At 41.1% G+C, this 13,929-nt stretch overlaps 1 protein-coding gene across 7 annotated transcripts in view; it reads right to left on the bottom strand.

Annotated features, from left to right (window-relative positions):
- Positions 1 to 2,521: 2,521 nt before the first annotated feature.
- arpp21 (cAMP-regulated phosphoprotein, 21) overlaps positions 2,522 to 13,929 on the bottom strand; it is a 34,821-nt gene continuing 23,413 nt past the window's right edge. For 2 of the 7 annotated variants that reach the window (XM_060942084.1, XM_060942086.1), the window contains exons 14-20: positions 9,062 to 9,157; positions 8,813 to 8,967; positions 5,825 to 5,908; positions 5,471 to 5,704; positions 3,746 to 3,830; positions 3,260 to 3,378; positions 2,522 to 3,153 (exon numbers count right to left, since the gene is read on the bottom strand). In XM_060942084.1, coding sequence (XP_060798067.1) covers positions 2,944 to 3,153; positions 3,260 to 3,378; positions 3,746 to 3,830; positions 5,471 to 5,704; positions 5,825 to 5,908; positions 8,813 to 8,967; positions 9,062 to 9,157 — 983 coding nt within the window. In that variant the 3' untranslated portion in view covers positions 2,522 to 2,943. The remainder of the gene's footprint in view (positions 3,154 to 3,259; positions 3,379 to 3,745; positions 3,831 to 5,470; positions 5,705 to 5,824; positions 5,909 to 8,812; positions 8,968 to 9,061; positions 9,158 to 13,929) is intronic. The other 5 variants (XM_060942085.1, XM_060942087.1, XM_060942088.1 and 2 more) reach the window with 5 other exon arrangements.

The raw sequence follows: 13,929 nt of genomic DNA, 5'->3' as shown, positions 1-13,929 counted from the left end.
GTACAGAACAGCTTCAACTCTGGGATGTTGGTGGGTTTCCTCACATGAACTGCTCGCTTCAGGTCCTTCCACAACATTTCAATGGGATTAAGGTCAGAAATTTGACTTGGCCATTCCAAAACATTAACTTTATTTTTCTTTAACCATTCTTTGGTAGAATGACTTGTGTGCTTAGGGTTGTTGTCTTACTGCATGCCCCGCCTTCTCTTGAGATTCAGTTCATGGACAGATGTCCTGACATTTTCCTTTAGAATTCACTGATATAATTCAGAATTAATTGTTCCATCAATGATGGCAAGCCGTCCTGGCCCAGATGCAGCAAAACAGGCCCAAACCATGATACTACCACGACCATGTTTCACAGATGGGAGAAGGTTCTTATGCTGGAATGCAGTGTTTTCTTTTCTCCAAACATAACCCTTCTCATTTAAACCAAAAAGTTCTATTTTGGTCTCATCCATCCACAAAACATTTTTCTAATAGCCTTCTGGCTTGTCCATGTGATCGTTAGCAAACTGCAGATGAGCAGCAAATGTTCTTTTTGGAGAGCAGTGGCTTTCTCCTTGCAACCCTGCCATGCACACCACTGTTGTTCAGTGTTCTCCTGATGGTGGACTCATGAACATTAACATTAGCCAATGTGAGAGAGGCCTTCAGTTGCTTAGAAGTTACCCTGGGGTCCTTTGTGGCCTCACTGACTATTACACGCTTTGTTCTTGGAGTGACCTTTGTTGGTCGACCACTCCTGGGGAGGGTAACAATGGTCTTGAATTACCTCCATTTGTACACAATCTGTCTGACTGTGGATTGGTGGAGTCCAAACTCTTTAGAGATGGTTTTGTAACCTTTTCCAGCCTGATGAGCATCAACAACGCTTTTTCTGAGGTCCTCAGAAATCTCCTTTGTTCATGCCATGATACACTTCCACAAACGTGTTGTGAAGCTCAGACAAAAAAATTTTTATTTTATTCTTTAAATAAAACAGGTTGCCCACTCACACCTGATTGTCATCCCATTGATTGAAAACACCTGACTCTAATTTCACCTTCAAATTAACTGCTAATCCTAGAGGCTCACATACTTTTTTCACTCACAGATATGTAATATTGGATCATTTTCCTCAATAAATAAATGACCAAGTATAATATTTTTGTCTCATTTGTTTAACTGGGTTCTCTTTACCTACTTTTAGGACTTGTGTGAAAATCTGATGATGGTTTAGGTCATATTTATACAGAAATACAGAAAATTCTAAAGGATTCACAAACTTTCAAGCACCACAAGACTGCTAACTATTAAGATGATAATATTGAGGTGTCTATATAATAATATACAGAATTAAAGTGTAACTTCACTCCCAGCACTGAGCCTATCTGCACAGAGTGCAACATTTTGAAAAATTCTAAAAAGTGAGCAAGATGCTGAGGGAGGGGCACTGAGAAACTGGGTGGGGCAGGGAGGGGCTAAGGAGCAGGGTGGGTTGTATGGATATGTGTGGCGGGAGTTGCTCAGTGACAGATTCTCCCACTCAAGGGCAGGGGCTGGGGAAGGTGGACCGCCCACCTCTGATTAGAGGGCATTAAGATTTTTTTTTTTAAATAAAAAATTTAAATGACATAAAGAAGCACCAAACCCATAACTCTACATCAGCATCTGCCTTGCAAGGTTCATGATGATTTTAACCAGTAGCTGGTGTTTTGACTCATTTTCATCCTATAAACTTCTGACTTTTATACAAATGATAATTTTGTCAGTATTAACACCAGCATTGATGCGTTTCATCACAGTACAGTCATATTTAATTTACAGCTCAAAAACACATTTAAGTGTGCGGCGCCTCTTTAGTCTTAAAGATGCTTCCTATAAGACTGATTAGTACAATAGTTTTCAATCTGTGGGACACGGGCCACTTTATTTGGAAAAAAAATCAAAAATTATTTCAGCTAAATTATGATTACTCTGAAAAGAGGTATCAGAGAAAGAAACATTTAAGATTTTCTTGTTTAGCTGTGTTGAGTTAAAAGCTATGTTTTTTTGTAAAGACCTAATTTGGCAGCTCTTTCCCAAATCTTTAGTAAAGCTGTATTTTAATTTGTGTATGGTTTCACTTATTACTAATTTTGAGTACTGTGTTATAGCTGTAATTGCATTTGAATGCTGGTTCATTTCGAACCTGTTTTGGGAGATTATGTGGTCAATCATATGATCTGAGAGTTGAACTTCCATCCAGGTCTCTGGTTTTGTGATTTGGTGTTTATTCTGGATTTGCATATTGAATGTTATCTCTGAATGACTGGGACTGTCGGTGGGGTCAGCAGAAGCCTTTCTTTACTTTGCAACCCATCAGACCGGTGCTGGAGTGTACAGAATTCACTTATTTATGACAAGGTGACGGGTAGATGGTTTAGTGTTAAAGTGCACATTGACAAATAACGTGGGAAATCGTATTTAACATGGATGTAAAAATGAGTTTTATTCATGATATGTAATAACTATTTTATTATAATATTAATACACTGATTATTATACATTGCAGTAGTACACGTAATGCAAATAAACACAGCAGTTCTGACACAATTGGCACAAAATATCATTCACACGTCATTGTCGGTAAAATAAATTTTCCAATAAAACAGCATGCGAAAAACAGAAAAGGCTGGACGTGCCTGCACTGTGCTGCTGCTCTGAATGTAGGTTGTGCTACAGTGTGATTGACACTGAAACAAACACCATAGTGTGTACTAGTTGGTGAGTAAAAATACTGGTTCTTCCTGGCTCTTATATTTCTGTCTGTTTGTGAGACAAACAGAGGGAGAGACATTTCACTGGTAAAATACTAGGGCTGCAGTTCTCCGACATCATGGTTCTCAGACCCTCGCCTACATTGTGCTACTCTGTGTGTGTGTGTGTGTGTGTGTGTGTGTGTGTGTGTGTGTGTGTGTGTTAATACCAACACTGGTTCTGGGTTCTATTGCATATATTTCTGCAGCTGCCTGATTGGCAGGTGATGCCCACACTGAGAGGTGGGGGTGGAGAATGATTCAGAGGGTTGCAGTAAACCGACACTCCAGCTGGAGGCCCTGTACTTTGATTCTGCCCAGCCTGCCTGGAGACCAACACTGTAGATGGGTAGGACTGCAACTGTGGGGCCACCTTGGAAAGAGAAAATGAGACACATTATTAGTATGTGTAACTTTTTGTGTAATATCTGGTGGTTCCGATGTAATTGCACTCCCACTTGATGTTCATATATCCTCACCTGATAGGATGATGTGGAAGGGTAGGAGCCGATGATGCCCTTCTGTGTTTGTGGTAACACTGGAGCTCCCATCATGTTTGAGTAAGCTTGTTGCTGACTGGTTAAGAGAGTAGCGTATCCTAAGAGAGGGGCAAAGCTGATTTAGTCATTAAAACAGTGGCTGTATACTGCCCTCCTCTGGCAAGGGGTTTGCTTGCACTGTCTATATTGCTGCAGATGTACGAAAATTACCAGAACTACTGATAATTAGTGCTGTTATGCGTCTCGTATCTTTCACAGAAAAGAATCAGAAGATTTTTTTTTAATTTATAAACAAGTGAATCTAAAAAGGCCTGACCACTATGGTTATAACTGTGGTTATAGAACTAGCAAAATTATTAAGGACTCCTTTAAGAATTATTAAAGTGTATTACATATCATATCATACGATCTTAATAGTATGGTTTACTGAAACTCCTGCCTTCTGTAACAAACATATTTTCCTACCTGTACCTGTCTGTGCGTTGTAACTGGCTGGTCCATACTGTTGAGATGTGTTGGTACACTGACCAGGATAACTGTACATGGGGGCCTTGAAGAAAGAAGAATATAAAAGATAACACTTGATATGCATTGAATAGGCAATTTTTTTTTAAGGTGCACTTGCCTTGTTGCTACACTCATTGACCATTTTCCCAGGTAAAGCTACTATACTAGTATATGTCCACTTTGTAGGTATTTTTAATTACTAACTGTAGATTAATAAATACCATCTGTTGCTATGCACAATCTGTCAGATACTCTTTACCACCTGCATCAACAGATCACCACAAGAACACCATTATCTACATATTATGTGGATGGTGGACCATTCTCACCATAGTGACACTTGGTATTATACTGGTATGAGGGTAACAATGATTTTTAGCAAGTCAAGTTTATTTGTATAGCGCTTTTAACAATAGACATTGTAACAAAGCAGCTTTACAGAATTTGAATGACTTTAAACATGAGCTAATTTTATCCCTAATCTATCCCCAATGAGCGAGCCTGTGGCGACGGTGGCAAGGGAAAACTCCCTCAGACAATATGAGGAAGAAACTTCAAGAGGAACCAGACTCAAAAGGGAACCCATCCCCATTTGAGCGACAACAGACAACATGACTATAACATTAACAGTTTTAACATGAAGTCAGTTTTGTTGATGTTATAACTCTTCAATTGATGGAAATTTGATTTTTAGCACCGTGTAGACTTACTGGTCACATTATAGTAACAGACAAAAGTTTGGACGCACCTTCTAATTCATTTAATAATTCTTTTTTATTTATTTTTATTAATTAAAAGACACTTCATGCCTTAATGATGGATGTCATTTTACTTAGTTGAGCGGTTCTTGACAATAATATAGGATTACTACAGTTGTGGAATCAGGCTATTTACTGTATTTTTATTATTTACTATTTAGGTTTTGATGGTCTCAAACGCATTAAAAAGGCAAGAAATTGCACTAATTCACTTTTGATGAGGCACGCCTGTTAACTGAAAAGCATTCCAGGTGACTGCCTCATGAAGCTGGTTAAGATAATGCCAGTAGTGTGCAAAGCGTCATCGAGGTAAACACTGGCTACTTTGAAGAATCTAAAATATGAGATATTTTGGATTTTTTTAAACACTTGTTTCTTTACCACATAATTTCATACGTTTCATTGTGTTATTTCATAGTTTTGATGTCTTCAGTATTCAAATACAGAATACAGTCAAAATACAGAAAAACCTATGAATGAGTAGAAGTTTAAAAGTGTTTAAAGTATTTACAAACCTCAGCAATACTCCTGCATCAGATATACTCATACCACCACTGTTACACCTACAAAAATGTTATTATGTCAGTGTTGCTGAGCATGATCATCCACCCAAATACTTTCTGCTCAGTCGTGGCACCTTTGCACTGATGGCTGATTTTAGGGGGGCTGACGAAATGTGCATAGCAACAGTTTACAATCAATAACTGAACACCTACAGTACACCTACTGTATATGCTAGCTGTACTTAATAACAACAAGGTGAACGATTGTAGATACAAAGATATATATATATATATATATATATATATATATATATATATATATATATATATATATATATATTTTTTTTTTTTTTTTTTTTTTTTAAATTGGAAATTCAGTGTATTTAAAATATGGAAGACATGCATTCCAATATGATGAGCACCTGACTGCTCTGTTGGCCACAGGTTTGTGTGGGCAGGGCTGCAGGCATAGCCAGTGTCATTCCTGAGCTCATATAGTTTTCTGCAGAATAGTGTGGAGCATAATTCTGTTGAGGTTGTGAATAGCTGTGTGTGGATGGAGCTCCATTCAGGTAGTATGTAGACATGTCCAATGTTTCTCCTAAAGACTGATGGCTTAATGTCATGTGACTGAACTGAGATGAAAGGTCCTCTCTCTGTGGAAGGAAAAATCTTTTCTGTTCATTATAATATTTCAGTGATCAGTGTAAATATCAGGGTTCATAATATTTATTGTAAATATGTACAAATCTAGCCTCAAAGGCTGAGGTACTTACACTCGGCTCAGGGGTGTGGAACTGTGAAGGAGAGACCGTTAAAACTTGCTGTGGAGGAAGGTATGTCATAGAAGAGTACTGAACCTGTGGGACAGAGTGGGATGGAGTTTATGTTCAGACAAGTAAAACTGTTTATCCCTTTTGCTACTTCATTCAAGAAAACATGATTTTACCTTAACGCCAAGTCACAAGTGTCAGTGGGAATGTTCAACATCCTCCAAACTCTTAATGATGAGGAAATGCATGAATACATACAGTACCAGTCAAAAGTTTGGGCTGGCTGGCATTCATTTGTAGTTTTTTCTGTATTGTGACTATTTTCTACATTGTAGAACAATACCAAAGACATAAAAACTATGAAATAACATATGGGACATATACAGAATTGTGTGATAAAGTGTTTTTTAAAAATATCTCATCTCATCATCTGTAGCCGCTTTATCCTTCTACAGGGTTGCAGGCAAGCTGGAGCCTATCCCAGCTGACTACGGGTGAAAGGCGGGGTACACCCTGGACAAGTCACCAGGTCATCACAGGGCTGACACATAGACACAGACAACCATTCACACTCACATTCACACCTATGGTCAATTTAGAGTCACCAGTTAACCTAACCTGCATGTCTTTGGACTGTGGGGGAAACCGGAGCACCCGGAGGAAACTCACGTGGACATGGGGAGAACATGCAAACTCCACACAGAAAGGCCCTTGCCGGCCACGGGGCTCGAACCAAGACCTTCTTGCTGTGAGGCGACAGCGCTAACCACTACACCACCGTGCCGCCCCGTTTTTAAAAATTTGCTCTACATTTTAGATTCTTCAAAGTATCCACCATTTACCCTGATGACGCTTTGCATACTATTAGCATTATCTTAACCAGCTTCATGAGGTAGTCACCTGGAATGCTTTTCAATTAACAGCTGTGCCTCATCAAAAGTTAATTAGTGCAATTTCTTGCCTTCTTAATGTGTTTGAGATCAAACAGTAAATAACAACAATACCGTAAATGGCCCTATTCCACAACTGTAGTAATCCATATTATGTCAAGAACCGCTCAACTAAGTAAAGAGAAATGACATCCATCATTACTTTAAGACATGAAGTGACTTAATTAATAAAAATAAAGAAAAAAAACATTGAATTAGAAGGTGAGTGACTCCAGACTTATATATTCTTTACTCTCATAACTACATACACTGCCTGGAGGAAAAGAAAAAAAAAGTCACATCCTCTAATATTTCATTGGACCACCTTTTGCTTTGATTACGGTGCACACTTGCTGTGGCATTGTTTCAACAACCTTATGCAACGTCATAACATTTATTTCCATTCAAAGTTGCATTAATTTTTCGCCAAGACCTTGTATTGATGACGGGAGAGTAAAGTCTTGACTCTGTAAAGTCTTCTCCAGCACATCCCAAAGACTTTCAATGGGGTTAAGTTCAGGACTTTGTGGTGAACAATTCATGTGTGAAAATGATTCCCCATGATCCCTGAGCCACTCTTTCACAATGTGAGTCTGATGAATCCTGGTATTGTCATCCTGGAATATGCCTGTGCCATCAGGTGAGAAAAAATCCATTGAATAGATAATCTGGTCATTCAGTACATTCAGGTCATCAGCTGACTTCATTTTATTTCCACATAACGTTGCTGAGCCTTGACCTGACCAACTGAAGCAACCCCAGATCATAACCCTGCATCCAGAGGCTTGTACAGCGGCCACTATGGATGATGGGTGCATCGCTTCATGTGCTTCTCTTCTTACTCTGACACACCAGTCACTCAGGAATAGGGTCAATCTGGGCTTATCAAACCACATGACCTTTTTCCATTGCTCCAGAGTCCAATCTTTTTGCTCCCTAACAAACTGAAGTCTTTTCTCCTGATTAGTCTCCTTAACAAGTGGTTTTCTGATGGCCACAAAGCTGTTTAGTCCCAATCCTACGAGTTCTCATCACATTGTGAGTATGGAAATGCTCTTAATTTCACTATTAAACATGAGTTCTATTGTCGATTTTTTATGATTCAACTTCACTAAGTGGCGGCACGGTGGTGTAGTGGTTAACGCTGTCGCCTCACAGCAAGAAGATCCTGGTTCGAGCCCCATCGCCGACGAGGGCCTTTCTGTGCGGAGTTTCCATGTTCTCCCCGTGTCCGTGTGGGTTTCCTCCGGGTGCTCCGGTTTCCCCCACAGTCCAAAGACATGCAGGTTAGGTTAACTGGTGACTCTAAATTGACCGTAGGTGTGAATGTGAGTGTGAATGGTTGTCTGTGTCTATGTGTCAGCCCTGTGATGACCTGGCGACTTGTCCAGGGTGTAACCCGCCTTTCGCCCGTAGTCAGCTGGGATAGGCTCCAGCTTGCCTGCGACACTGTAGAACAGGATAAAGCAGCTAGAGATAATGAGATGAGATGAACTTCACTAAGTGTTTTAGTGATCGCGGAGGATCTTTTTCAAACCATATTTCTTCCATGATGCTGATGGTTCACCACTATAGTTCCAGGTTTTAATAATGCATTGGACAGTTCATAACCCAATTCCTGTCATTTCAGCAATCTCCTTAGTTGTTTTCTTTGTTTGCTGCAGGCCAATAATTTGACCTTCTGAAATACAGTATTTTCTATGAGCACGGGATACATCTTCTGACATGATTGTTTAAGAAATTAGAAGTTACTCACTGCATCAGTTAGGGTTAAAAGAATTGTTGCCAGCTGAAACACATTAATCACTGCAGTAATGATCCGATCAAAGACTTTTAAGTATTTGCTTATTTAAATGCAAACAGTGATTTTTTTTTGACCAGGCAGTGCAGCTAAACATCAACATTTTTCCCCATTCTGATGTTTGCTGTAAACATTAACTGAAGCGCTTCACCTGTATCTGCATAATTGTATGAATTGCGCTGCTGCTATATAATTAGCTGATTAGATAATTGCATGAGTGAGCAAGCATACAGGCGGTCCTAATAAAGTGGCTCTTTCTACCTGTGGAAGAGAATGGCTCATCACTGGTTGCTGCTGTGGCTGGGAAGGGGGCGGGGCCTGTGGCTGTGTTGTGTTTAGCTGATTGCTCAGAGGCTGCTGGCTCATTGGTGGATTGTAAACAGCTGGAGTTCCATCAGGATTCAAATATGGCTGTCCTAAAAACATCAGGCACATGTACAGTCTTTCAGCACCACTGATATGTTATATATGTTTTAGTGTGTGCATACTGCATAGTATATGTCTGTATACCTGTGTTTGGGTTGAGTAGGATCGTCCCAGGAAGTATGGAGGACTCTGCTGGCACCAGAACATAGGCAGAACTGTTACTAGCTGCTGCCTCTGTTACTGGAACAATAAAAAATAAAGTAAATAACAAATATTATTATATCCATATTCACTGGATACGAGCAATCATGCACTCTGATTGGTTACTTTACTACTAGGATATCAGCTCATACATTGGTGCTTGAAAGTTTGTGAACCCTTTAGAATTTTCTATATTTCTGCATAAATATGATCTAAAACATCATCAGATTTTCCCACAAGTCCTAAAAGTAGATAAAGAGAACCCAATTAAACAAATGAGACAAAATTATTATACTTGGCCATTTATTGATTGAGGGAAATGATCCAATATTACATATCTGTGAGTGGCAAAAGTATGTGAACCTTTGCTTTCAGTATCTGGTGTGACCCCCTTGTGCAGCAATAACTGCAGCTAAACGTTTCCGGTAACTGTTGATCAGTCCTGCACACCGGCTTGGAGGAATTTTAGCCCATTCCTCCGTACAGAACAGCTTCAACTCTGGGGTGTTGGTTGGTTTTCTCACATGAGCTGCTCGCTTCAGGTCCTTCCACAACATTTCGATTGGATTAAGGTCAGGACTTTGACTTGGCCATTCCAAAACCAATTATTCTTCTTTAATCATTCTTTGGTAGAACGACTTGTGTGCTTAGGGTCGTTGTCTTACTGCATGACCCACCTTCTCTTGAGATTCAGTTCATGGACAGATGTCCCGCCCCCACTAGATCATCACCTTGTCGTGGTTTGGGGGCTTGTGCGTCTTAATGACCCTGAGAGCTATGCCGTAGATTCAATCATATCAGACAGGTCGAGGGGTAGAGATCAGACTAAGATGATCCTTCGTCCTCCAGGTTGGGCATAGGGCTTACAATAGAGCCCTGCACTCCCGTGGGAGTCCCGCGGGACCCAACACAAAGCAGTGCGGCGCGGGACAAATTTTGAAAGCTCATTGAGGGCGCGGGCGGGAGGGGGAGTGCACACTGTGGGTGCGGGCGGGAGAGGTGATAAGCTGCAGTCCCGCTAACTAAAAACGTGTTTAAAATAAAATTTATAAATTATTAATTTATGTCTATCATATATAATTTGTGCTGGATATTTTATTTGGCATTAATAAAAACATTTTAAGATGCCTAAATTTGCAGATGTGGTCTAATCTCGCGTACGTTTCCGATTCCTTTCCGCTCTTCCGTGTTTGAGATCTCCGATCATGGCAGAAGAGCAGAGCTCCTCTAGTGAAGCTCACAGTGCTTCAGAAGTAAGTGCTGCTTTAAAAAGAGGTACATTGCTTGAAACGCACCCCTGAACGTGAGCTGTAGATATTTATGCTCAAATCCACTCAAAGTAGGGGGCGGGGCACCATCACGCTGTGTCTTTAAATTATATTAATTTCTTATAGGCCTACTTGTATTTCCTAGAATGTAAATGTGAGGAGTGACATATAAGCTATGTGCAATGTACAATATTCTTAATATCCACTGTAGATTTTGGTAGGTGTGTTGGGTATCTCTGTAAAGCCTCAGCTGTGCATGCCGCCTGGCAACGCGCACCCTCGCTACGTGCGCTAGGTGAAGGATCAGTCAGTGGAGAGCTCAGCTAAGCTCAGCATGTTTAATTTCCCAAGCCAATGACAAGAACTTTCGTGAGAAATAACGCGAACGTCTGCATCATGCGGGATTTGCGGGCGGGAGCGGGACAAAATATGGCAGGTGAGGGCGGGAGCGGGACTGAAAATCATAATTCTTTGCGGGAGCGGGACTGCACAATGCAGGAGTGGGCAGGAGCGGGACTGAAAATTCTGTCCCGCACAGACCTCTAGCTTACAACCCCATCCCATAAAAACCCAAACTTTACGGAAACAGTAAAAAATAGACCTACTACTACTGGGTGCGATGGGCTTCCAGAGTCACAAGAGGCTCATGATTACTTGTGGTGAAAGCTATGATGAAGCCACTAGCAGGGAGATGGGAGTTCTGAGTGCCAAAATGAAGACCAAGATTGGTTTTTGGAATGTAAGGACAATTAGATTAGATTAGATAAAACTTTATTGATCCCTTTGGGAGGGTTCCTTCAGGGAAATTAAGATTCCAGCAGCATCATTACAGATAAACAGAGAAAAGAAATAGAGAAAAACTTCTAGATAAATTAAATTAAGTATTTACATATACAAATCCGATCCCTCCCCATCTCTCTCTCCTGCTCATTTCCTGTCTCTACACTATCCTATCCAATAAAGGTGAAAAAGCCCCCAAAAAAATCTTTAAAAAGAATAAGATATGGGGAAGAGAGGAAGGGGGAGAGAGAAGAGGGGGGAAAAGGGTAAGGGGGGGCAGCAAGAGAGATATTGCACTTTATATTGCACATTGTCCGGTATTGCTTATTGTTAGGCTAGGCTACTGCTCCTTCCTGTCCTCCTGTTACCCCTCCTCCCCCCCAGAGAGGAGTTGTATAGTCTGATGGCGTGAGGGACAAAGGAGTTTTTGAGTCTGTTCGTCCTGCACTTGAGAAGGAGCATTCTGTCACTGAACAGGCTCCTCTGGTTGCTGATGACTGTGTGCAGAGGGTGACTGGCATTGTCCATGATGTTCAATAGTTTGTCCATAGACCTCTCCTCTGCCACCATCACCAGAGAGTCCAGCTTCATGCCGACCACAGAGCCAGCCCACCTGATCAGTTTGTCCAGCCTGGATGAGTCCTTCTTGGATGTGCTGCCCTCCAGCACACCATGGTGTAAAACAGGACACTGGTGACCACAGACTGATAGAACATCCACAGGAGTTTCCTGCAGATGTTAAAGGACCGCAGCCTCCTAAGGAAGTATAGCCTGCTCTGTCCCTTCCTGTATAAGTGATTGGTGTTGCAAGTCCAATCCAGCTTGCTGTCCAGCCACAGCCCGAGGTACTTGTAGGAATCCACAGCCTCCACCTTGACTCCCTCGATCAGAACTGGTCGTGACCTTGGTCTGGACCTCCCAAAGTCAATGACCAGCTCCTTGCTCATTGCAGTATACGATACTGGGAAGTTAGCACAAGTAACATCTGAGATAAGACATTATAGCTTGGATATCCTTGGCATAAATGAGAGCAGATGGACAGGGTCAGGAAGAACGAGAACCACCACAGGCGAAACAGTATTATATTCAGGAAAGGACGATCAACATTGCGAGGGAGTAACCATCATACTGAGGAAAGGCATAGAGAAGGGCCTTATTGAATGGAAACCAGTCAATAGCATACTCATCAAGATCAGAATGAAAGGTAAACAGGTTAACACCATGATCATCTAGTGTTATGGTCCAACAAACGACAATGACGAAGATGTCAAAGATGAATTTTACGAGCACCTGCAGGCAGAATTGGAAAGTGTATCAAGACATGATCTGAAAATTGTAATGGGAGACTTGAATGCAAAAGTTGGGAACAACAAGATCACCTACGAAAGAGCCATGGGAAAAGAGGGTTGTGGTAATAGGAATGAAAATGGTGAAAGGCTATTGGAACTTACCACCTATGATTTTGTTGTTGGAGGGACTGTCTTTCCACACAAAGACATTCACAAGTTGACAAGGTATTCACTGAATGGAAGAGACCGAAATCAGATTGACCACCTACTGATCAATGGGACCTGGAGACCATCTCTACTTGAGGTGAGGGTAAAGTGAGGAGCCGATGTTGGTAGTGATCACCACCTTGTAGTAGCAGTATTCAAAGTGAAATTGAGGAAAACGGGAGTGAAGAAGACAGTCAGGCCACAATATAATATAGAGAAATTACGAGATCCAAAAGTGAAGAATGCATTTGTACTACAGTTAAAGAACAGATTTCAAGCACTGGCAAGCATGGAAGATCACATACATCCTGACATAGATGAAGTTAACACCAAATAGGAACAGGTAAAAACTGCCTACCAGGAGACAAGTGAAGCATGCCTAGGAATTCAGCAGAAGAAAAGAAGAGTGGATAACAACAGACACTTGGCAGTTAATTGAAAGAAGAAGAGCTATAAAGAAGCAGATGAACGATGCAAAATCCAGTAGTCTGAAAGAATGATACAAGCTGCAATACCAGGAGGCAAACCGTGAAGTCAGGAAAAAAGGTTAGGGCAGACAAACAAGCATTTATGGACAATCTCACAAGAGAGGCAGAGGATGCAGCTGGAAGAGGCGAACAAGGAAAATTGTATAAGATCACTACTGTGTGGCAAATATAGAGGAACCACCAATACACCAATCACAGACAAACAAGGACGACTTCTTACAAGTGAGGCAGAGCAAGATGCTAGATGGGCAGAACACTTCAGTGAAATTTTAAATAGACCACCACCAACAATAGAGGCTGATGTTGATCTGGACATTAGTACTGACCCACCAACCAGAAGAGAGATAATAGCAGCTATAAAGACCTTGAAGAATGGAAAAGCCCCTGGTCAAGACAACCCTAATGCTGAGCTGTTCAAGGCCAACCCAATACTTACAGCTGGATTTCTACAGCCACTCTTTGACATCATCTGGGAGAAAGCCAAGGTTCCTGATGACTGGACAAAAGGAAAAATTGTGAAGCTCCTGAAAAAAGGCTCCCTGAGGGACTGTAGTAACTGGCATGGAATCATGCTCTTATCAATCCCAAGTAAGATACTAGGGAAAATTATTATCCAACAACTAACATGTGCAGTGGACCAACGGCTTTGTAATGAGCAAACAGGCTTTAGAAAAGGAAGAGGATGTATAGAGCAGATATTTGCACGCCGTAAAATCATTGAGCAATGCACAGAATGGCAGAGGCAACTTTACATCAATTTCATCAACTTTGAGAAGGCC

Source organism: Neoarius graeffei, chromosome 16 (genome assembly GCF_027579695.1).
Source record: "Neoarius graeffei isolate fNeoGra1 chromosome 16, fNeoGra1.pri, whole genome shotgun sequence".
Lineage (NCBI taxonomy): Eukaryota > Metazoa > Chordata > Actinopteri > Siluriformes > Ariidae > Neoarius > Neoarius graeffei.
Note: the sequence above shows the minus strand (reverse complement) of the source record. Positions and strands in the feature narration are given on the sequence as shown.